We start from the raw sequence: 25,258 nt of genomic DNA, 5'->3' as shown, positions 1-25,258 counted from the left end.
AATCCTTTGTGTCACAGTTTGGATCAATTTCTGCATTCTTAAGGGTGCTAGAGACTTAGAATAAGAGTCTTAACAACTTAAAATGTAGCTCTCATTACACGATTAGCATGGAGGATGCTAAACGAACCAGAGGCTTTATGGGCCCAAATCTTGAAAGGTAAATATTTCCCTAATACTTCTTACCGGAGAGTAGGTAATCAAGGCACAAAATAATGGACATGGGACTCCATCCTTTAGGTAACAAAATATGGCTGATGCAGTTCAGCGGCAACTTTTTGATGCCAATATCTCGGGTGCATTCGGCTGAAAACTGCCTAATTTTTGCAAATTTTGCAAATTGCTCAGAAACGATGGCTAGAAGCTTTCAAAAATCTTGAAAAAAATGCACATATATAGGTGAGGACATGCTGTACATCCATATAAAATTTCAAAGGAAGACTCGATCTAATATTTGAGAAAAGAAAAATACAAATTTCGCCGGAAATATGTATGAACAGTACCTTTTGTCCTTTTGGGCTATCGTAGCCAAATTTTGTCTTTTTTGTTTGTAACAAACGGGACCGAGTTTGCTCTTGAAAATTTAAATGGATGTATAACATGTCCTCACCTATAGCTATGCATTTTTTTTTCAAGATTTTTGAAAGGTTCTAGCTATAGTTTTCGAGCAATTTGTAAAAGCTAGGCTGTTTTCAGCCGATATGCTCCCGCAATATCTCTATCTGGAATCAGCTATGGTGCCCTTGGTGGAAAAGTATATATGAGCATATCAGTCAAGATGCTGTGAACTCTAATCTTCCTATTGAAGTCTCAGACTTGTGGCTGCCTCAACCAAAAAGATGGAATTTTTCTTTGCTATCCTCTCTTTTAAGTCCACATTTTGCCAACCATGTTATGCAGATTCCTTCACCAATATACCCTAATTTAGAAGCCAAATAAGAAAGGAAGATGGACAGAGAAAAGTGCTTACAAAGTCCTTCACCAAGAAAGCATCCAACTCACGGTAAGTAAATTGAACCGGACCACTCATACAAAGGCTGACATTGATGTCATCTGGAAAAATAAAATAAAATAATTCTCCCCAAAGTCCAAATGTTTATCTGGAGGCTCTTTACAAACATATGTTGCTTTTGATCTTGGGCTAACCAACGCCCAATTCTTAAGGGAGTCTAACTCCACTACGTGTCCTGATCGGAGGTGCTAAACTGACTCGTGGTTTCAATCCCCTATTGCCGAACACAACATAAAAAGGGCAGCCGTGTCACACTATCTAACGATTGGCTGAGATAAGATTCGCAACAAACCCCCTACTCGTCCGATCGATCTAGTACTGGAGGCCACGGGAAGGCAGACACCTCCCTTGCAGGATGACGATCTGCAATCTCCGGGACTCCACCGTGACTTCACTAACACGTACATCTACATCACATCGGCAACAACGTCACCGACGGTCTGCACAACATCTACCCTCATCACCACACACGGCTACTCCTACATCACGCTCCTCACTGATCGCTAAAGCATCTCTAAACGACGGTATGTCCATATGCTTCCGCTTAAGGTTGTGTTTGATATTAGTGCTAATAATCTTATGTATTAAGACATAATTAAGTTTAATATTTGGCATAAGAGCCATAATTATCCCTAATTAGACCCAATTAGACGTAATGGATTTGTTTAGTGTTCTGTTGATGCTAATTGATGGTCAATTAGTTTTGTTTTGCTGCCGGTTTAGTAATTTGGCCATCAATTGAATGTTCTCCAGTATAATTGGACTCAGATAAGTAAGATTAGTTTATGTTTATGTGCATATGATCATGTTTTTAGTTGTTTATGCCTCGGTTTAATGCATTTCACGCAAATATGTTCATGAATTTGGGGTTTTGAGGCTCGAATTTGACATAATTTATGCATATATGTGCGTTCTTGTGTGCTATTTGAATCGATTTGAGGGCATGTATAAGCCTCGGGTAGCACTTAGAAGGAGGGGATTTTTGGAAATATGAAATAACACTAATGAAAAAGTAAGACAATTCCCCGATTCTCCAAATTCGAGCCCTTTCCCCCAATTCCGAAGACCTAAACCCGCAAATCCCCACATTGGAACCCTAGAGCAAGCAATAAAGGGAGGAGGTCTTACGGTTTTTAGCACTCTTCGTCACTGTCACACCCGTCGAAGCCTCGAGCTCTTCTTCTCCGATGGGATCTCCCCTTTTATCCCTTGATCGCGTGTGAATCATCCGGCCCGGACCTCCTTGTGCAACTGGAGCATGTGTCCTTTCTACCGCGCGCGCATGCTGTCTTCACGAAACCACCGAAGATCGGCTTGACGAAGTCGTGTGCAACAGCTCATGCGCTCTAGTGAGCTGACCCATGGCGGCTTTGTTATGCTCCACTCTGCTCTTCTTTCTTGCTTTCCTTTGCTGGTAGCGTTGCATCACTGGGGATCTCGCCATCGCTGTCGCTGATCTCTCTTTCGGCGCTAAAAAAATGGGGGCAAAATGATGTTAGGTTTAGGGCTTCCGGGGCTGGCCGCTAGCTTTGATCCGGTGAATTGGCCAGAGGACCGTCGGATTGAATTCGACGGCTCACATTTAGTCTCAATTTTTTGACCAGGCCGACAAGTGTAACAGCCCGGAGCAGGCGAGCTGGGTTGTCCCGTGCTCTGGGCTACATGCGTGTTGTGAAAGTGCATCTAGGCCCCTTGTGGATTTTGGATAATTGATGACAAACGATTAAGGGACTAATGGTTTTATCAAGTGTATGAATATGTTTTAGTCCCGTTGAAAAATGATAAAAGAAGTCCATAACCCTCAAAAAGAAAGGAGAAGCGATATGAAGAAACTCTTAGAATCCAACTAGTTTTTAATTTGAATTTGAGTTTTAGGAATGTCGTACTATAAAGAGGGATGCTTTTTGTAGTTTTTTAGTGTCTTAGTGCTCAAAATATTTTATAAAAACTAATTTTTGAGAGACACCATCACTCACGAACACCGGGAACAAAGGGTAGTTTTTGTCTTGTTCCGGAGTCTCCGAGTTGGTCCGAAAACTTCGGACTCTGTAGGTGTTCTGGAGTCTCCGAGTGAGACTCCGTGAAGAGCTCTCGGTCAGGCTTTAATTCTGTACATGGAGTCTCCAGGATAGCCCGGATACTCCGGACAGTGCAAATGTTCCGGAGCCTCCGAGTGAGTCTCCGAGAAGAGCTCTCGGTTTCGACTTATTTTTAAGCCCGGAGTCTCCGAGTTAGTTCGGATACTTTGGATGCTGTTAAAGTCATGGAGTCTCCGAGTGAGACTCCGAGAAAGGCTCTCGGTTAGCTTAGTTATTAGCCTGAGTCTCCGAGTTGGTCCGGAGTCTCCGAGGTCTAATACTTCCGGATCTTCCGGGCACCATCCGAACTAGAGTTCTAGGCGGTTTTTTCTCAAAGTGTTACACGGAGACTCCGGGTGAACCCGGATACTTCGGGTTAGTGTAACGGTTAGTTCTGACAGGTTATGTGCGTGATTTTCTGTACTACCTGGAGACTCTGGGTGAACCCAGAGACTTCGAGTCTGTCTGAATAGCACAATAACGGTTAGTTTTTGGGGGAAGAGTATAAATACCTCTTCGCCCCCTCTCATTCAAGGCTTGCTGAACCACTAGTTCATTTACTCTCTCTAGAGCATTCAATAGCCCTCACAAACCCCTCTAGTGCCCAATCTTTGCTAAGATTTGAGAGTTTGGTTTGGGTAGTGAGATTTGGAGCAAGAGAGCAAAAATAAATTCTTTGAGCATTTTGAGTTTTTACCAAGCTGTGAATTGCAATCTTTTCTCTTAAAGCGTTGCGCTTCTAAACGGCAAGAGGTCACCCGTTGAGTACCCAATCATTGTAGAGTGCCACGGGGAGTTTGTATTACTCACGATTTGAGTAAGAGCTCTAGCTCGATCTTTGCGGTCGCTTGGGTGAGGATAGGGTTGGAAAAGATCCGGCTCTTTGTGTGCTCCTCAACGGATATGTAGACACTTCTTTGTGAGGTGGCTAAACTTCGAATTTAAATCTTGTCTCCATTTAAATTCTTGCAAGTTATTCATTCAAATTGCTATATGAGGATTTGCCTCAATTGTATTGCTTGCGAGTATTTAAGTGTACCTTTATTGTTAATTAGAAAATATCCATCTTAGAAATACTGTGATAGCTCATAGTCTCTAGTAGATTCTCTTAAGCTTACTTTGTTTTCGATCTCCTGTATAGTCCGGATAATCCGGGTGAACTCGGAGTATCTGGATTAGGCCGGAGTCTCTGGACACTGTTTAATCCGCTGCTGAGTTTTAATTTTCAGAAACGACTATTCACTCTCCTCTAGTCGACATCAAGGACTTTCACAGAGGCACGAGCGCGTATGGGCAGCGCTTGGGCCAAGCTACCGGCTATGGACCGGCACACAGTGTTGGGCCGTGAGGCCAAATTTCTAGGCTTTTCCATTTAATGAAAATTTCCAGTGATTTCTAATGTTTTATTCATTTAAGCACTAGTTTAGTGATATAATTGCCCAAATAATGTCATATTATGTGCTAAAAATTCATGATTAATTCTCTAGACTAATTGGAACCAACGGGAATTTTTTTTGAGAATTTTATTATCAATTTATGTAAGTTCTTAGTTACTTTCTAACCAAAGTTGACTATAATTTTGCATCCTTTTACGTGATCATTTAAATTATTTTTCGTTTTCTATACAACGGTGATGTGGACTGGAGTTTTAATTTTTGTATGACTTTAATTAGACCAACATAGGGTTATTTTCGTGTAAATTATTTATTTATGATAAATTTTCTAATCGGGTCCAAAATTTCTCTCTCTAGCTCTTAACGTTTTCTCTGTTGGCATAGAGCAAGTTACATGGAATAACTTTTCCGCTTAGAAAGCTAAAGTGATTGTTGTTCTTGGAGTTTTGGACCTTAACTATGCATTTAGGGTTGACGCTCCCACTGCTCCCGCCTTTGGCATGGAAAATTATGATGAACTAAAGAAAATGTATGATGCATTTTTTGAGAAGTGGGAGCGATCCAACCACATGTCACTAATGATTATGAGAAACTCAATCTCAGAAGCTATAAGTGGAGCAATCCCAACCTTAGAAAAAGCTAAGATATACTTGACATCCGTGGAGGAGAAATTCAAAGTCACTTTCAAGGTTTATACTAGCACATTGATTCAGAAGCTTCTCAACACTAAGTATAATTATATGTCCGACGACATAAAAGAATATATCATGATGATGACAGACATAGCTGTCAAACTCAAGAGTATGGAAATGAAAATCTCTGATGGTTTTCTTGTCTATTTCATTATGACCTATCTCCCTCCTGAATTTTCTTTCTTTAAGATTAACTACAATACTTAGAAGGAGAAATAGACCATGAGCGACTTGATCACGATGTGTGTCCAAGAGGAAGAGAGGCTGAAGGTTGAAAAGAAAGATTTTTGTTAATCAAGTTAGTAGCTCCAAGAACAAAAAGAAATTCCAAGGAGATTTCAACTCTACGAAGAAGTTGCAGAGGACGTTCAAGGCACCTGCTCCTCCTGCTCTTACCTCTCAAGAGTCTAAGGATGACGGATGTCACTTCTGCCATAAGAAGGATCACTACCAGAAAGACTGCGTTGGTTTTCTAAAGTGGCTCACAAAGAAGGGTAATGATTTAGTAATATTCATTGATGAATCTCTTTATGTTGATTTTCACTTTAATTCCTAGTGGATTAACTAAGGTGCTACTATGCACGTTACCAACTCATTACAGGGATTCCTTACCGCGAGAACATTAGGAAAGAGGGAGCGAAGTCTTAGAGTGCCTAATGGGAAAAAAGCTGAAGTTGAAGCTATCGGATTCCTTCCATTGGTTCTTGATAGTGACTTCACTCTTAAACTAAATAATATAGTTTATGTTCCTACCATGAGGAGAAATCTCATTTCAGTTTTGATGTTAGATAATGATAGTTTTTATTGTAATTTTGGAGACAATAAGTACATTTTTAAGTTTAATTTCAGATATTATTGGTCTTACCATCCGACAAGATAGATTTTATATGCTTCCTCTTAATGAATCATCTGTGTCTATGAATGTTTATGATGTAAGCCATAAGAGAAATAGAAGTACAATTAATGGAACTTTTTTGAAACTGTGGTATTGTCGTTTAGGCCACATTTCGAGGGCGAGAATGGAGCGTCTCAATAAGGAATTCTCCAACCCTTAGGTTTCTCCGATTCTGACCACTGTATAGATTGCATTAAAGAAAAATATGTTAAGCAAATAAAGAATAGGGTCACTCGGAGTACAAGATTATTAGAATTAATTCACATGGACATATGTGGTCCTTTTCCTGTGACATCGGTGGATAGTTTTGATTCATTCATTACCTTCACTGATGATTTCTCCCGTTACGGCTATATCTACTACATTAAGGATTGATCTGAGTCTCTTGATAAACTCAAGATATTTAAGACGGAGGTAGAAAATTAGCATAACATAAAGATTAAAGTACTGAGATTGGATTGAGGGGGGAGAGTATTATGGAAGACATGCCCCTTACAGGCAAATCTCTAGTCTTTTTGCCAGATTCCTTCAGGAAAATGACATAGTAGCCTAATATTCTACACCTGGTGAACCTCAGTAAAACGGGATAGCTGAGAGATGCAACCGCACGCTTATGGACATGGTGCGAAATATACTCAATTATTCTAGTTTACCAGTTGAACTATGGATGGAGGCACTTAAGACAGTCGTGCACATTCTTTATCGGGTTCCCAGTAAATCAGTTTCAAAAACACCTTACAAATTATAGACTGGGAGAAAGCCCTCTTTGAAGTATTTGCACGTGTGGGGCTGTGCAACTAAAGCTAAAGTTTTTAATCCACATATTAGGACATTAGATTCTAAGACAGTTAGTTGTCACTTTATCGAGTATCCCGAGAGATCAAAGGGGTATAGCTTTTACTGTCCATATAGGATCACTAAATTTGTTGAAAAAAGACTGTATTTCTTGAGAATGGGGATTCGGAGCCTAGAGAAGTTGATCTTGAGGAAAAATAGGTTTATGTTCCTACACTGCTGATCCAAGAGCCCTACATCCATGTGCCCTAGGTGGTTGCACCTTCCGTAGAAACTAACATCAGTGCACCCCCTGTTGAGGTCTTTAAAATTCCTAATGATGCACCTAACAATGAGCCTCAGCGGTCCCCTACAGTATCTGGTCTTGGTCCTGCAGTGCCTAACAAATCGATTAGGAGATCATAGTATGACAGAAGATCTGCCATCTCAAATAATTATGTTGTCTACATGAATGAGGATATTAATGACATAGGGAAGGCAGAATATGCCAACTCATATAAAGAGGCAATGAGTGAGCATTCACATGACTGGCTTAATGCCATGAAGGACAAATTAAAAACTATGAGTGATAACGATGTATGAGACCTAGTAAAAATCCTTAACGGAGCCAAAACAGTAAGTTATAAATGGGTCTATAAAACTAAACACACTCTAAGGGGAACATCGAAAGGTTCAAAACAGGGCTCATAGCTAAAGTCTTCTCGCAAAGAGAATGAATTGACTATAATGAAACTTTCTCTCTTGTATCAAGTAAAGATTCTTTTAGAATAATTATGACGCTTGTAGAGTATTATGATTTAGAGCGCATCATATGGACATAAAGACGATATTCCTTAATGGTGACTTGGAAGAAAATGTTTACATGGCTCAACCCGAAGGTTTTATCATGGAAGGAAAGGAACATTTGGGATGTCACTTTAAGAAATCAATTTATGGTCTAAAACAAGCGTCTAGGCAGTGGTATCTCAAATTTGATGAAGTCATTAGAAATTTTGGCTTTAAATAAAATGAAGTTGGTAACTGCATTTATGTAAAGTTTAAAGGGGGGAAATTCACCATCTTAATTCTTTATGTGGATGATATCTTATTAGCTAGCAACAATAAGGATATGCTGTTTGAGACCAAGAGATTTATTTCCACTAATTTGGATATGAAGGATCTCGGTGAAGCTTTTTACGTTCTTGGTATTGAGATTCATCGAAGTCGGTCCAAAGGAGTATTAGGTTTGTCTTAAAAGACATACATTGATAGAATACTAAAGAAATACAATATGCACAAGTGCTCTGTCACGCCTGTTCATATTGTTAAGGACGATAAGTTTAGGACATTTCAATGCTCGAGGAACCAATATGAAGTTGATTAGATGAAGTCGGTTACTTATGCTTCTGTTGTCGGAAGCATTATGTATGCTTAAGTATGTATGCGCCCTGACTTAGCCTTCGTAACTAGGATGCTTGGCAAATATCAGTCAAATTCAGGACAGGACCATTAGAAAGCCGTTAAGAAAGTCATTCACTATTTGTAAGGCACTAAGAACTACATGCTCATATTTAGAAAATACGATAACCTCGAAGTTGTTGGCTATTCGGATGCAGATTTTGCAGGGTGTGTAGATCCAAAGAAATATACGTCAGGTTATATCTTCACCCTCGCTGGAGGAGCTATCTCGTGAAAAAGCTCCAAACAGACACTTATGGCACAGTCAATGATGCAAGCTGAGTTTGTAGCATATTATGAGGCTACCGAGCAAGCTGTATGGCTATAGAATTTTATCCTAAGATTAAGAGTGGTCGATAACATTTTGAAGTCACTTACATTATACTACGATAATCAACTTGTATTTCTATACGAGTAACAACAAGTCAAGTGGTGTTGCCAAACACATCGGTATTATGTATCATGTTGTGAAATATAGAATCCAGAATCGAACAATAAGTGTCAATTGTATATGTACTAAGTCAATGCTTGCAGATCCGCTCACTAAAGGCTTACCACCCCATATCTTTCGTGATCTGGGGTTATTAGAAAACCTATGATTATGGATTAAGAGGACCATTAAGCAAATCAACTCTTATTAAGCATAACAAATTTCCGTTTCGAGATGGAGTAGTGTAGTATAGATATTTGAGTTTTAGTGGTATTTTTTTAGCTGCTATAACATTTTGTCTTGGTGTGCTGTTTCATTGAGAGTGAGCTTATAACGTTAGCCTAACGATCAAGGGAGAGAACGTTGATGTTGATCTCAGGCTAACCAATACCCTATTCACAAGGGGGTATGACTCCACTACGCGCCCTTATCGGGGGTGCCTAAACCGACTCGTGGTTTCGGTCCCCTGTGGCCCAACACGACATAAAAAGGGAGGAGCCGATTGACTCACGCTATCTAACGATTGGGTGAGAAGGCTTATGCCTCCCTTGCAGGACAACAACCGGCGATCTTTGGGGCTCCACTGTGACTTCACCAACACGTACATCTAGATAACGCCAGCAACGACATCACCGACAATTTGCACGACATCTACCCTAATCACAACACACGGTTACGCCTACATCACGCTCTTCACTGATCACTCATAGTATCTCCGAACGCCGGTACGTCCATATACTTCCGCTTAAGTGAAATTTGATATTAGGACTAATGATCTTGTGTATTAAGACATAATTAAGTTTAATAAAATATAATGAAGGCTCAGCGTGTGCACAGAAAATCGAAGATATTACTGCTAACTGTGCACAATGCAACTTTGTTGAAAATGACGAGCCTCTTTCTTCATTGCTCTTTTGCAAGAGCTGTTGCTTCTCCTTTGGCCATTAAAACTGATAATCTCCAAGGCTCTTGCTCTAATATTTTGCATTTCATCAATAACTTGAGCTCATCTGATGACGCTGACCTAGTTTGCACCATCTTATGGCACATTTGGAAGGCAAGAAATGCCCTAAGATTCCGGAAAGGAGAATGGACTGTCCACTCTGCAATCTTTCAGGCAAAGGCTGCCCAAAAGGCACAATATGAAGCTTTAAATGTAGAGCAATATGAAAAAGAAATATTTGTATTACAGAACAAATTTCTTTCTCTTCTGAGTGCTGCTGCAGGACTGATGCTTCCTACACTCCAGGGAAGGAAGCTGGCTTTGGCATTTTCATTTCAAATCCTGGTGACCACCCCCCTTGGTCCCTTCAAATCCAAGCAAAAGGTCATGCTGAGTCTCCCCTCCATGCCGAGGCCCTAAACCTTTATCTTGGTATGCATGTAATATCTATTTTGCAGGTTCAAGGTTGCAACTTCCTCTCGGCCAGCTCTTCTATCATCTCCTCTATGAAGGACCAGCAAAATGATATGCTAGATTGGAGATTAAGACAAATCATAAGGGATATCATAGAAACCAACAATCTCATCAAAGGATGCTTCCACCACATTCCTAGAGAATCAAACATTATAGCAGACTCTTTAGCTAGGAATGCCCATGATATCATCTCTAATGATCTTGTTTATCGATGCTCATCATCAAAGGACTTACCCTATCAAAGAAAAACTCTGTATTTGGCTTCAGTGGGTTGTACTTTGTAATGTTGCTTGCATCTGAATGAAATATAGCCCATCTGGGCGTTTGACATTCAAAAGAAAAAAATTACCAGCTATTTCATTAAATAGCAGCGAGAGGGTGATATGCATGGTTCAAATCAGCTAGACCACAATTTCTTTAATCCTAGTTCGAAGAAAAGTTTGCTCTAGGATATTTTCGCCAGAATACAGTAGCAAAAACGATAAAATGCTGGAAATATCGACAAAGGAAAGAGAATGGCAACTCCCAAATGTTACAGGTTTAGCGTGGCAGAGTGTAATAAGGCAAACTTTTCTAGTGGAATTTTTTATGGTAGATTGGAGTTGCTCATAGCAAAAATCACCGAATAGAATAATTTAAAAGCTCAAACATGAAACATGTTTGGCTGTTGTTCGGAATTTTGTTTCTGGGAGGTGATCTGTGGTATTTCATATGATATCATGAAGATTTAGAGACTTGAGCTCCATCAGACAGTGGATGAGACCTGTATTCATGCTTCTAGAATAGGAATGCTAGCACTCACTATTGCGATCGAAGCTGCAAACAGAAGTCCATGGACGTGCAGCGTTGCTATGATTTCTAACTGCAAAAACTCTTGACCTGCTCCTCTCTAACCTGCCCAAAAAAAAAAAAAATGCAGAATCAACAAGTCAATAGAAGAACCTCACCACTACCAGATGATTGCTACTTTTTTTTTTTACATTTGTGAGTGTGAGTAAATGGTCCTACTTTGCTCTCTGAAAGAAAAAAATGGAAATCACTTTCGTCGTACAGTAAACACCGCGGGGGGGGGGGGGGGGGGAGCAGCATCCACTGTTTGGCAATACGCCAGTAGCCCGTCACGCATGCTATCGCTATCTATATGAAAATTGTTGTAAAAATGATCTCTTGTGCATCTAAAGTATGTAATGAAAAAGATGACAAAATGGGATACCATTCATAGTCGACAAACAAGTAGGATATGATCACCAATTTACAGACAGGGTAATCAGCAAGCAACTCAGACTAGCATGTGACAAGCTGAAATGTGAACTCACATTTTTACCACTGAGAACGAGATTCAAAATTCGAACGGATTGCCACAGAAACTCAGTAGTCAGTACCGTCTGACCATTGGTCCAGGCTCTCCAAAATGATTTTGCTCCCTGATACTGACCGATATACGTGTTTAAAGCTTGTTTTAAAAAATGTGATTAACTTAAAGCTAGATTATCTAAACCATGGTTGGTACTAGCTCCGGTCACAAATAATTCAAATTTTGGACAGTAAAACTGTCCCTGAAACATAACTATGACATATTTAATCACAATATATTTGTGAAACATAACAAAGTTGTAAAATATAAATAATACAAAAGTATATTTCGTGACAAATCTACTCATATCCTCTTATAGCCCATTCAAATATTCAAAGAATATATCATTAGTCAAAGTTAAATAGTTTACACGGATTCAACACAAAAACAGTTTATACATGTTATAGGGCATCACTTTTTTTTTTCTGGAGGGGTAGATACAGTTCCCTGATATTTCAAACCAGGAAGGGAAGTCTTGCTGGAGGTGTTACCACGATGTACTGGCAACAGTGCTAGCTACAGATTAGAAGTTCAAGCATCTACCAGTTACAGTATCCTGGATAATGATCACGCCACACTGCCACCTGAATTGCTATTTTTTTACAAGTATTAGCAAAACACTCCCTAAGATACAAAACTAATCTGAAAGATATTTCAGAATGCAGCACTCCATTCACAACTGTGATTAATGCGGATAACCGTGTATCCCATTCAGAACTGAGACTGACCTTTGATAGGCTGCCAGACCTCATGGACGCCTTGATCACTGTGTCATGTGCGCAGAGCTCATGAACTAACATTTTTCAGAGCCCGTGCCTGCACGTTTCTATGTAATTCCTTGTTGTCAGAGCCAAGTTAACCTACAAAGAACATAGCTATATATATGTGAATGAAGTTCACATTTTTTTTCTCAAACACACAGGAGAGCTATGGTCATTGCATTAAGAAAATTTAACTATATATATGAATGAAGTTCAAAAATGAGAAATGTTCTATTCAAGTGATATTTCCTCACAAGATCAACTATGTGGAGCTTGCATGCCAGTTTGACTGAAAAAACGTCCTTGTGCAAACGAACCTTTACATTACATATAAAGCAGGTTACTGAGAATGGCATCTGACAAAAATGCATCAGCATGAAGCAAACTAACTGTTTTACCTAACATCATATATATCCAAGGTGGCAGGTGCTGCTTGAACAAATTGCAAATATATTCATTATGCTTCATGCGTAAAAACTCATGTATATATCTTCACAGTCAGAAGTTGTAATCTTATTATCCATGAAAATGCAACCGGTTGTGTTAAACATAACAAGAGAGAATATTCACATCTATCTGGCATTCTTGTGGGTTAACAAAACATGAACAAAACTGAAGGATCAGGAACTCAATGTTTGTGCAGATAATATCCCTTATTCCCTTGTGACAAACAAAACTCAAGATCGTGTTCTGGGGGTTTAAGCTCATATATAATGTATCAGCTGTGGCTGGCTCCCACAATAAACTGATACTTTGCAGGGAGCAGTTTTATGTGTCTCTGACATGTCCCTTTCGTTGAGAAGAGAGAGATCAGCAGCTTAGTGGTTGAAGCTTCAAGTGAGAAATTCTTCTCATCAATTTTAGACAGATAAGTTCCAGCCCTGATTATTTCACCTTTCTCCAATAATACCTTGACTACAACATTTAGCAGACGAGAGTCAGGAGCACATCCAATCTTCTCCATTGATGCAAAGAGATCATCAGCCTCTGCCAGCAACCCTTCTTTTATCAAATTTGTCATCATTAAGCTGTAAGTCACAACAGAAGGCACCAGCCCATTGGCTGAGATAGCAGCAAACAAATCCTTAGCTTCTTCTATTCTCCTAGCTTTGAACATTGCACCAATCATAATAGTAATATTTACGGTATCAAACTTCGTGTTCATTGCACGTAATTCCTTGAACATCGTAATTGCTTCGTCAAAGCAATTATTTTTACAAAGTCCACTAAGAACTGTACTGTACGTGTCGTTGCCAACTGCTATTCCACTTTCAAGCATTTTACAATATTGCTCCTTTGCAGCAGTGATTCTCCCAGATTGAAATAACCCATCCAGTATGATGTTATACATGATAGTTGTGGGCGTAACTCCCTTGTGCAACATTTCTTTGAAAAGAGCCAGCCCATCATCGATCCTTCCATTCTTAAAATAGCCATTAACAAGTGTACCATACACTACAACATCAGGTTCAATGCCAGCTGACACCATAGCATCAAGTACTCTCAATGCATCCTCCATCTTGCCAATCAAGCAATATCCATCCATCAGTGAACCAAACATAAAAACATTAGGACGCAGACCAATATGCATAACGAAGTCAAACACATGTTGCGCTTCCATTACCTTTCCTTCTTTGCAAAGGTCATTTACAACTGAGCCGAAGAACCCAATGTCAAGACGCATACCTTTATTCATCATCTCTGTAACCAATTCCTTGGCTTTCACCAAACCACCATGGGTACAAAAACCCTGAATCAGGCAGTGGTAAACACCTTCGTCGGGTGGTACACCCTGATCAATCATCTGACCAAATATGTCCATAGCATCATCCAACCCGCCCATTCTGCAAAATGCAGAAATTACGGTCGAATAGGTGACCACATCAGGCTTCACTCCCTGCTGCCTCATATCTTTAAAGATAAGCATAGCGTCATCCATCATTCCGTGTTTAGCATACGCATTAATCAGTATATTGAAAATATGGTGGTTAGGTACAATGCCGTCATCTACCATCAAATTGAAGAGATTAGTGATATCAGCTAAACATCCTTCTGTGGCGTACGCGTGAAGCATAGTAGAGTAGGAGACGATATCAGGCTTTTGGCCTTTCACGACCATGGAGTCAAATATATCTCTAGCTTCTTTGCTTCTTCCATGCTTGCAAAGGGAAGCCATGAATGAGTTCCAAGTGAAAGTATTTGGTAAGATACCTCGACTAGTCATTTCTTTGAATACCCTAGCTGCCTCATTCCACTGGCCCAAAGTGGAATATCGATGGATTAGGTTAGTATATATCACGATATCTGGTCGAACACCTTTATCAACCATTTGTTGAAGGAACATCTCAGCCTTGTCCATTGCTCTGGCCTTGCACAGTGCATTAATAATGGAGCTGTATGTCACCACATCAGGTGAAATTCCCTGATGCATCATCTCATGAAAGAGATCACATGCTTTAGCAACTTCGCCCTCCTTGAAGAAGCCGTTGATGACTGTGCTGTACGCAACCACATTGGGTGAGCAGCCGGTTCTTCCTTCAGCCATCAAATGGAGTAACTCAAGCGCCCGCTGACTCCTCCTATCATCGCATAAGCACTTAAGAACTCTTGAGTACATGATAACATTAGGCACACAGCCCAGCTCAGGCATCCTGCGGAGCAGCACGTCCACAGCCTGGTCTGTCCGCCTTGCGTCGCAGAGGCCCTTGAGGAGGTTGCCGAAGGTAATCAAATTCACGACCAGGCCCGTGCTGAGGAGGCGGCCGAAGAAGGCAAGCGCCAGGTCTGGTCGGCGCGCCCGGTAGCAGCAGTCGATGAGGATGGCGTAGGTGCAGACCGTTGGAGGGGCCACCCGTGGGCCGGCGCCTCGGGACATGCGGTTGAAGAGGGCGACGGCGAGGGCGGGTCCGTCGCTGCAGGCGGCGGACGGCGGCGACCGGGCGAGCGCAGCGAGAAAGCCGTTCAGCGCGCGCTCGGGGACGGGGGTGCCCTGTCCCAGCAATTCGTCGAACAGGTGGTGTGCGTCCTCCGGGCCAAGCGTCCCGGAGCACGCGCGCTCCGAGGCGGCGGCCAGGACGAGGTGGAAAGCGCGTGGCGAAGGCGCCTGCGAGGAGGCGGTTCCGGTGGCAGCGGCGTTGAAGATGGAGGAGAGGCGGACGCGGGACGACATTGCTGGTTGCTGCGTTAGAGATTTGGGCTACGTTGTTCTCCGGACGAGGTCGACCCCGTGCTCTAGTGGAGAAATTGCAAGCGCAACCATCTTTGGTGAAGCCGGCTCGCCGCCGGCGGTTGTCGTCAACGTCGAATGGCCGTTATGGCCCCACCAGTAAGGAAGAGGAGGCGTGGCGCCGCGGGGATGGCGCGGGAGGAGGAGATGGATCTAGGCCGTAGGGTCCTGATCTGAGGGCGCAATTTCTTTGCCTTACGCCTAGTGGTTTTGGATTTTTCCCTTCTTACTAGAATGAGATCTACAAAGTTACTCGCTCGTTTTCTTTTTCCTAGCTAAGCAGTAGTGCGTTGTAATAAAAATATAAGTATTAAATATAATAATATTAAACATAAATTTAATGTATAAAAATGTGGATGTAATATGGAAGATTTACCGAGTAAATATGTCGGGAGCGGCGTGTAGTTTGATTTTAGATTGAATAAAAAAAATGATGAGATTATCTGCTAATTTTTTTTCTAATTTATTTATTTATTTATATTAGTAAACAAGTCTTATATCCACAGTCGATAACGAGATAGGGAGACTGAATGACGAGGGTAAATGTTAAAAGTTGGTAAATTATTTGAATTTTATGTAAGTTGGTAAATTATTTGAATTTTATGCGTTTTTATTAGATGGGAGTAGAGTAAGAGAAAATGTGATACGGAAATAACAGGTGTTTTATGTTTTCTTTTTATATGACGTATTAGGATTTAGAAAATTTAAAATTCGTATATTTTGATTAATAATTAGTCAAACTATATACATGTTTGATGTATAAATGTCATATTAATATATTTGTATTCATAGATCTTTAATAAAATATTTATTTTGTAACAATTGATAATATATTATAAGAAACATTAATTTATTAAAATATATTTTTGAAAAGACTTTTCAAATTTGAATATGCCATATAAAAAGAAAAGGATAGAGTACCAGGCTATGCCGATAAAAAAAAACGCAAAAATTGCTCCTCAACTTTGTTGGCATTAGCAATTTCACGCCAAACTTTCTCTAATAAGCTAGGTATCATTACAAAATCGTGGCTATTTGTTACATGACACCATAACCATTAAAATAGTACTTTTCTTGGATTTATGCGCTAATTTTTTCCAATTTTTTTTGGAAATTCATCACTGGAGTCAAGTATATTTACACTCTTATGGGTACATGAACTCCAACACTTTAAGAAAAATCTCTAAAAATTGTATACATACATCGCACACTTGCCAACGAAGTTTGTGCAGAAATATGTTTATTTGTGCAATGTGAAAAAGAAGGAAGAGATAATGCATGATAGTGGACAAAGGACAGGTCATATCTCCTTTTTTCATGCACAAATGAGTCTACTTTTGTAAAAAAAAAAAAGGCGTGCATGCTTTAGCATGATGTTCAAAAAATTCAGCCCCGCTTTCCGTATGATTTTTTGCGTTTAATTTTGTGGTGCTTTTATGTTTGGCTTTGTTTTTATCTTAAACAAGATCATGAACAGTCGATTTTCTAGTACCTTTTTGGTTTTTAAATATATAATATACAGCAATTTTAGAACGTTGACGGGATAATTTCTAAAGAAGTAATGCAGTATTTTAAAGAGCTGGTGCAACAGCGACTAATGCTACAATTTTGAAAATGTCTACGAAACAATTTGCAATGTGCTAATGCAACAAATTTGAAAAGCTTACCCAACACTCCCAAGAGTGCTCGAGCAGCAATTTGCAAACTGCAAAGAGCTAATGCAACAATTTGTTGTGTAGTAGCATGGAACATGGATCTTGTAGCTCAAACCCTCCTCCCCTTCTAATTGCTTCCTTCGCAGTTCGCATGCTCATCCCCAAACCCCAACCGAGCGGTGGCATCCATGGCGGGTGGCGGCATGGCGCCCAAGGCGGAGTAGAAGCCGGCGGCGAAGAAGCCTCGCTCGCAACAAGAAGAAGCCCACCATCATCACCCCCCGCGAGATCCAGACCTCCGCTGCTGGCACTTTGTTGCTGGCAAAGCATGAAGGCTGCGCATCAGGCAGCTGACTCTTTCTCTGTCGAGCTGACAGCGGTGTTGGACGCTGCCTGATCGTTGAAACTGATGCACAAGTTCTTGTTCATGCCATTCAACGAAAAGAGCCTGATTCATCCCTGAGGGCAGTGTTGATCCAGGAGGCCAAGATCGCTGATGGCAATTAGTTGTATTTCCTGTTCGATTCAATGCTGTAAACGTTTATGTAATAATTCGGTAGCTCATGACCTGGCCAAAACTGGGTCATCGTTGGAGGTTACTAGTCTAGTTACTGGGATAGTCAAGTGCCAGCATCCATTGTTGGGACTAGGATTGTAAAAGTGCTGGTATTCCTTATTTCCTTTCCTTAAAAAAAAAGATTAAAGTTGGGGGTGGTGGGTTCTATGACTTCTATCATCCACACTTGAGGATTCTCTATGTAGAATGGATCATCTGCGCACAGTTGTATTCATGAGGTCTATGGTATTTATCTATTTATACTAATGATCGTTCGGACGTTTTACATGATATTTCTTGATTTAAGGATAATTGTTCACATAGTTGCATTCTTGAGGCTTATGATATGTATCCATTTAAACTGATTATCGTTTCGGCATTTTGCACGTACGTAATTTCCAAATTTAAGGATAATTGTTTGCGGATGATGAATAAAAGATTACCTGGTAGACTTTAGTTTTATGTCTCCATCAAGAGATCACCATTTTATTATTATTTCACATACAAAGAGGTTCAGAGTAAATTAAATTTCTCCAAATGAAACATGCTGCACTATATGATCAAAGTTGTTATTTCAAAACACAGCGAGTGGTGTCTTGCTTTTCTCTCCCAGATCCCCATCCAGCGAGTTGGCGACCATGAGGTACGCATCCCTGATTGCACGTATCTCCACAGCAGCATCTCGCATCTGCATTCGCTCTCGAGGCTTCTGCTTTGAGCAGGACACACCAAGCCCAATCACTGAAACCAAACAATCCTCACTTCTGCTTCTCACCATGGTAGCAATGGCAGGATCTTTCTCCTTTGCGTCTTCATGCAGCCAAATTGCTGGGTCGGCTATCTCCAAGGCTCTGCTGGGGAGAGCCGCCTTGGCAAACTTATGAAGGTCCAAGGAGTCTGTGAACATGTCATCAGTAGGGCTCCTCCCAGTGAACATCTCAAGCAACAATATGCCGAGGCTGTAAACATCCCCGAGAGTTGAGACTGGACAACCCTCACCATACTCTGCAGTAATTCAGATTTCAGACATTATTTGATCAGTAGATTCAGTACAAGCTGTGTATGTAGTAAGCACATGCAGGTATAGGACATGATAGAATGAAAGTTAAGACTGAAGATAACAATATGAATAGGAGTTCTTGTTACCCGGAGCGATATAACCGATGGAGCCTCTTAGCCCGGTGAAGCTAATTGAATTTAACAGAGTTTTGCTTGTGTTATCAGGAAGGATTTTTGATATGCCAAAATCTCCAACTCGAGCACTCATATCTTCCGCGAGGAGGATGTTGCTTGGTTTGAGATCGCAATGGATTAATGGCGGCTGACACTGATTGTGAAGGTAGTCCAAAGCGTCCATGATATCTACAGCAATGTCTAGTCTCTGAGCTAGGCTGAGCGTATTGCTCACAGTGTGTGTTTTGGATGCTGGATGCAGCCAATCATTCAGACTACCGTTGTGCATGAACTCAAAAACCAGTGCCTTGAATTCTTGACCTTGGGGATCGATGCTTGAGCAACAGGTGATGATCTTTATGAGACAACGATGGCGCACCCTTCGCAGTGCCTCACATTCGGCCACGAAACTTCTTGTAGACCCAGACTGTCGTATGTTAAACACCTTTACAGCTGTGGTAGTACCCTGATCATGTAAAGTGCATTTATAAACTGCACCATAGCTTCCTTGCCCAAGTAAATTGGCCTCTGAAAAACCATTAGTTCCACTTGCCAATGCTTGGTAAGAAACTCTTTCATACTGTTCATCAATTACTGTGGGAATGAATTGGCTTGCCTGTTTCTTTCTGAGCTTCTTGCGGATCAACTGAATAAGAGCAACTACTAAAACTAAGAATAAAAGTGTGCTGATTGATGTTAGGGTGACCATAAGGGATTTTGACAGCTGCCTGTTATTCTTTTCCACAGCAGGCGTGGAGCATGGAGCTAAATGAAGTTGAGGTGTTCCACCACAAAGCTCATCATTTCCATCAATTGACAAGTGAGTTGCATTTGAAAAAACACCCCCTTTTGGCACTTCACCTAGCAGATCATTGAAGGACAGATCTAGTTTTGACAATAATGTCAAATTCTGTAGAACTGTGGGGATCCGACCTGACAAGTTGTTGTGTGCTAGAAACAATTGTTGCAGGTTGCCAATACTAGCAAGGGCATCAGGAATACTACCGGACAACTTGTTCATGGTCAGGTTCAGTAAAGCGAGACCTTTTAAGTTCTTCAGAGATTGAGGTATGCTTCCCTCAAATGAGTTCTGGTCCAGCAACAACCGTTCCAACGATATGCAATTCCCAATACTATCAGGTATGGTGCCTGACAACTGGTTTCCTGACAGAATCAGTTGGTTAAGGTTTGCTAGTCTACCAATTTCAGTTGGAAGTGGCCCAGATAATGAATTGTATGATAAGTCCAAGTAGAAAGAAAGTTGAGGAAGTTTTAACACCTCTCTGGGAATTGAACCATTGAGTCGATTCGTCGACAGATCAAGGACAAACAGATTCTTCAAGTTTCCAAGGCTTGTTGGAATTGGCCCCTCCAAATTGCCATAGTATGCATAAAGCCTATTCAACTGTGTAAGATTTCCTAGTGATGGAGGTATGAGGCCTGACAAGGTAGTACTGTAAAGGCCTAACTCAACCAAGTTTTCTAGCCTACCAATGCTCTCTGGAATCGCTCCAGATAGGGAACTATTTGCCATCTCAAGTGCTTTCAGACCAACCAAGTTGCCGATGTTCGATGGAATAGCCCCTGAAATCCTATTGTCTCCCAAATAAAGAGTTTGGAGAGTTGTCGACAGGTTTGAGATTGAACTAGGCAATTCCCCACTAAAAGAGTTGTTGCCAAGAACCAGGTGCTGAAGCTGGCTACAGTTTGTCAGCGAAGTGATGAATTCCCACCCCTGCCTGTCGTTCGCTTCTAGCCTGTTGCCATTCAAGTACAGGTCAGTGAGACCTTGCAACTTCCCCAAAGCAGGAGGCACATATCCACTAAAACTGTTCCCTGAGAGGCCAAGTTTTGTGAGAGCAGAGAGGTTGGAGAGCGAAGACGGGATCGCTCCACTGAATATATTGCCAGAAAAGCTAAGAATTTCAATGCTGGGGAACCTATCGCCGATATCAGCAGGAATAGTTCCAGAGAGCATGTTGAATTCTACCTGAAAGTTCTTTAGCAAGGACAAATTGTACAGGGAGTGGGGAAGCACACCGGAGAGCTTGTTCTCGAAGAGTTCAAGGACCTGCAGGCCCCCCATGCTGCCCAGTTCAGCTGGGATCGGACCCTCGAGCTGGTTTGTAGTCAGATCAAGGAAGTACAGGGATGACAGGTTGGCTAGTGATCCTGGGATGGCGCCCGTCAAGCTGTTGTTTGCCAGTGAAAGCTTCTGAAGGCTTGTGAGCTTGTCGCCAAGCTCGACGGGGATGTGCCCACGGAGCTGGTTGCTGCTGAGCCTCAAGAACAGTAAGCTGACACAGGAGCTGAGGTTGGCAGGCAGCGTACCGGAGAACGCATTGTAACTCAGATCAAGCGTCTGCAGATACACCAGGCGGCCGATGCTTGCCGGGACCTCCCCTTGGAACCAATTGGAGCTCAGGTTCAGCGTTTGCAGGCCCGTTAGGTTCCCGATGGCCGGGGAGAGGGCACCGGTGAGCCCGTAGGAGGGCAGGCTAAGTGACACCACCCGGCCGCGGCTGCACCCCACGCCCTCCCAACCGCAGAGGCCGGTGCTGCCGTTCCAGGAGGGGAGCACGCCGGAGCCGCGGCCGGCGAGCTCTGCCTTGAAAGCGAGCAATGCACCAGCCTCGTCGCCGCTGCCGTTCGCTCCCCAGGAGGCCACTGCGATCATGACGGCGATGGCGGAAGGCAGCAAGCTCAGGACACGCATTTCCATGGTGGAGGCGTGCTGGTGCGTAGCAAAGAGCTTGCTGCCAGGCAAAGGACTTTCGTGGTTAGAGCAGGGGAGCAACTTGGTATTGGTGTTTATTCCAAATCTGGTTAGATGTAGCTGCTTCACGCTGACTATATGCCTTCAGCTTTTGACTCTGGCATGTCGGCTGCTGCCGGTGGACAGTTTTTATACGGCTTCCTTGGTTTGGGCTTGGCCCTTTGTGCCCGTTTCAGGAAATCTTTCTAGAAGTTACGTGCCAGTCTATCACATGCAGAGTGGTCAAACTTGAGCTATCCGCGTATCGTATCTGTTTCCAATCCAATGCCCATGGCTGCCTTTGTAAACAAACAACGTTGCTTTGGCCCAAACTAAATTAGAAAAGCTCACGATTTGGCTTACTGGTTGCTCATGGTCAACCTAATTAAGCATGGAGCAATAATGCTATTTTCCTGCTCTGAAACAAAGTTTTGATTCGATTATATTCACAGGTTTACCCAGCTCTGCTCAAAAGTTGAAGCTTGACATCGTGAAGTTAATTCAATAATTCCAGTTTTTTGTTGAATAAACTTACTGAGTTTTGTTGGCCAACTTAGTGAACATGTAGATGCCCCCAGCCAAAACCATAACCATGGTGGTTTAATTATTTGTTTATTTTTGTAGCTGATTTGCACTGTTTTTTATAGCTGAAGGGTGTGAAGCGAACAGTTTGGTAGTTGATGGTGGAATTTAGACTCTAAGAAGAACTGTGAGTTAAGAGTACTTGTTCCATGTAAATAGCTCTCCTAAACTGCCAATTTTCTTATAATATATTCCTTCTTCAGAGTTGATTCGTACATTTTTTTTAGGAAAAAAAGAATCTATCATTCCTTCTCATGAACTATACTCTTCAAAGTTTACAAACAGAAATTGTTATCTGCGATCAACTACTTCTCACATAAGAACACCAGAATATCAAACAATGCAAGGAAAAGATGCCATGATATGCATAATAGGAGACAGTGAATTAACAGGAAAGAGAAGTGGCGGGCAGTCAGTGGCAGCAAGTTATGAACAGGCAAAAGCTTACCTGAGAGCATTTGCTGATTGGCAGCGTGGAAGTGGCCAAACAAAAATCTGGTTCTGTACTACACATGTTCCTGTGTAACCAAACCTTGTACGATCTATAAATCCAACAGAAGAAAAAGGAGGTATAAGTTAAGAAAAAGGTCGTACCATCAGTTCAATTTGTAATTGTTTTACATGTGAAACCAGCAATACTAACAGTGTTTTCCAAATTCTACGGAAGATTTGAAAAGATCCTTTCATCTATAGTTTGTGTCCAAAAGTTGGCAACTAGACATAACACGCATAACAGATGAACAAACATAAATATGCATATATTTCACATATACTTCAGAATACAAGCATGTAAAACAGTACATGCAATTGGATCATATCAGACATAAAAAAAAACATATTCTGCTATTGCACGTTTGGGAGCAAAACTTTCTGGGATATCATAATGTCAATGACTCTTTGCCAATGATTTGTTTTTAGCCCAAGATTTGGCCATTGTGATATGGACACTGATGGACAATAATTTTTTTCAGCCGATAAACCTATGTGCCCAGCATCCTCTGTTAGGATTACAAAAGCAAGGTCTGTAAGTGAACTATTTATTAACAAGGAATAGTCTTGAACATGGATCCAGTTTTAGATTCTTCCCTGTCATACTTGGAGACTGACCTTCTGTGGCATCCCCATCTTTCTTCATATGCATAGCCTTCACCAGTATCTTGGTTCTTGGTTCTGAAATCATCCCTCTCGACTTTCATTGTTGTGTAATATTGCAGAGCCTCATCGAGCTTTCCTTGGGAATGAAGTCCATGAACCATAATAGTAAATGATCGTTGATCTGGTCCAGATCCACTCCTCTCCATCTCATCCCATACTTGTTGCACCCCCTTCTCATATTTCCAACTGATATAAAGGTTCAATACTAAGTTATATGTGTCAGAATCCAATTTACAACCTGATTCCTCCATCCTCTGCATCAAAGAGAAAACATCTTTGGGTTTCTCAGTTGTCTTCAGAATGTAGGAGTATGTCCTATTGTTTGGAGAACAGCCCTTTGCTTCCATTTCATCCAAAAGCTCATAGACTTTCTCCATCCGCTTTATCTTAGACAAGTGTTTTATCAAAGTGTTGTAGGTAGCCACGTCTGCTTGGCAACGATGGTCGTTCATCTCACCAAAAATCCGAATGTGGAATCTTTTTCTTGAAGCAAAATTGGTCAATGATACAGTTGCAAATCGCCACATCAGGATTAATCCCTTTCTCCCACATTCTGTTAAACAGCTTCACCGCGGCACTAATCCTGCTCTTTAGTCAATGCATTTATGAATATACCATAAGTGAACAGGTCCCGTTCAACCTTAGATGCAATGATCTCATTCCAAATCCTTTGAGCATCTCTCAAGCTTCCCTTGACACACCAACCATTAAGTATGATGTTCCAGCTCTTTATCTCATGCGGGAACTCATCTTTCTTTTCGCGGAACAGCGCCTCCGCCTCCTCAACATGCTTGTACCGACAGAGTGACATCAAAAGTATCTAGAACCCAACTAAGTCAAGCTCAAACCCAAACTCATTCCTCTTGTAGAACATCTCAATCGCTTCCTGCACCTTGTGCACACCTGCATACCGATTCAACAGGACGGTGAACATCCTGTTTGTCACAACGACCCCACGGCGCTCCTCAGGAATCTCATCAAAAAGCTCCCTCATGTGCCTGACCTTCATCCCCCCAAGAATGTCTAGCATCTCTGTGTAGGCCCTTGACTCATGGGTGTACCCATGCAGCCCTATCACCCAGTTGAAGTACGCCAGCACAACCTGCCAGTTGGACCACTACTTCTGGAGGACCTTGAGGACAACATCCTCATCCATCTAATCTGTGAACTGACGGAGAGCATCGGCAAGCTCAGCGTCATCACCACTACTGGACTTGAGAATTCTCAGAATTTCACTGGCATAGACATCCCTGGAACCCTCTGAAGCGCCGACGTGGCAAAATCTTAACGATCCAAGGACACGTCCACTCGGACGGACACCTTGGGGAAACCGTAGAGGCAAGCCCACCGGAGGCAGCCCCGCTGAGGCATTGCGTCGAACAGTTGGTGGGCACGACGACCCAAGAACGCCGAGCCTCCTAAAGACTGCACATGGTTCGTGAGCATCCGCGGCTGAGTTAGTCCCCGTCTTGAGAAACCAGAAAGGAAAACAAAATCGTTGTTGTTGGACAGAGGATTGCATCGCGTGAGGGTCTCATTGGAGAGAAGCGTGTTCGGGCAATGAGAGGAGGGAGGAGAATATGATACGTACGAGCGAGGGGCTTGCTGAACCTGCAGGCGGCGGAGAAGATGGCGTACCCCAGCCGCTGCGGCGGCATCGTCCCAGCGTTGAGCGCGACGGGGGCAGAAGCACGTGCCGGGTCGGCGGAGGGGCGGCGCACCTCCCACAGCAACGCCCCGCAACCTCCCCTAATGCGGATCCTGTAGGCTGTAGCAGCGGGACAAATTCACCAGACCCCAAGCAACCTCCCGCGCCGCCGCGCCGGCCCTCTCCCGTCGCGTCCCGCGCGGTGCGTCTCCCCGTGCCGGCCGGGCGACGTGGACTCCTCTCTGC

The 25,258-nt window shown here is 42.1% G+C and overlaps 2 protein-coding genes and 1 pseudogene across 2 annotated transcripts; all 3 read right to left on the bottom strand.

The window, feature by feature from the left end:
* Nucleotides 1–12,775: 12,775 nt before the first annotated feature.
* Nucleotides 12,776–15,693, bottom strand: LOC133896612 (protein Rf1, mitochondrial-like). Its single transcript, XM_062337212.1, has 2 exons — nt 13,887–15,693; nt 12,776–13,781 (listed from the first exon to the last, which is right to left on the bottom strand). The coding sequence occupies exons 1-2, from the start codon at nt 15,429–15,431 to the stop codon at nt 12,981–12,983; spliced, it is 2,346 nt and encodes a 781-aa protein (XP_062193196.1). The 5' UTR covers nt 15,432–15,693; the 3' UTR covers nt 12,776–12,980.
* A 2,438-nt stretch (nt 15,694–18,131) lies between these two features.
* Nucleotides 18,132–22,636, bottom strand: LOC133896601 (probable LRR receptor-like serine/threonine-protein kinase At3g47570). The gene is made up of 2 exons (XM_062337204.1): nt 18,846–22,636; nt 18,132–18,704 (listed from the first exon to the last, which is right to left on the bottom strand). Exons 1-2 carry the CDS (start codon nt 21,592–21,594, stop codon nt 18,274–18,276), a joined length of 3,180 nt encoding a protein of 1,059 aa, XP_062193188.1. The 5' UTR covers nt 21,595–22,636; the 3' UTR covers nt 18,132–18,273.
* Nucleotides 22,637–22,758: 122 nt separating this feature from the next.
* On the bottom strand, nt 22,759–25,258 carry LOC133896620 (putative pentatricopeptide repeat-containing protein At3g15200; annotated as a pseudogene).

This window comes from Phragmites australis, chromosome 2 (assembly GCF_958298935.1).
Source record: "Phragmites australis chromosome 2, lpPhrAust1.1, whole genome shotgun sequence".
Lineage (NCBI taxonomy): Eukaryota > Viridiplantae > Streptophyta > Magnoliopsida > Poales > Poaceae > Phragmites > Phragmites australis.
Note: the sequence above shows the minus strand (reverse complement) of the source record. Positions and strands in the feature narration are given on the sequence as shown.

Excerpts from the sequence above, each read along its gene's own strand:
- LOC133896612 (XM_062337212.1), bottom strand. The coding sequence starts at position 15,431 with ATGTCGTCCCGCGTCCGCCTCTCCTCCATCTTCAACGCCGCTGCCACC. Across the intron at positions 13,782-13,886 it reads ACCTTTGCAAAGAAGGAAAG|ATGGAGGATGCATTGAGAGT; the intron begins GTAATGGAAGCG and ends TTGATTGGCAAG.
- LOC133896601 (XM_062337204.1), bottom strand. The coding sequence starts at position 21,594 with ATGGAAATGCGTGTCCTGAGCTTGCTGCCTTCCGCCATCGCCGTCATG. Across the intron at positions 18,705-18,845 it reads CATCGGTTATATCGCTCCGG|AGTATGGTGAGGGTTGTCCA; the intron begins GTAACAAGAACT and ends GAATTACTGCAG.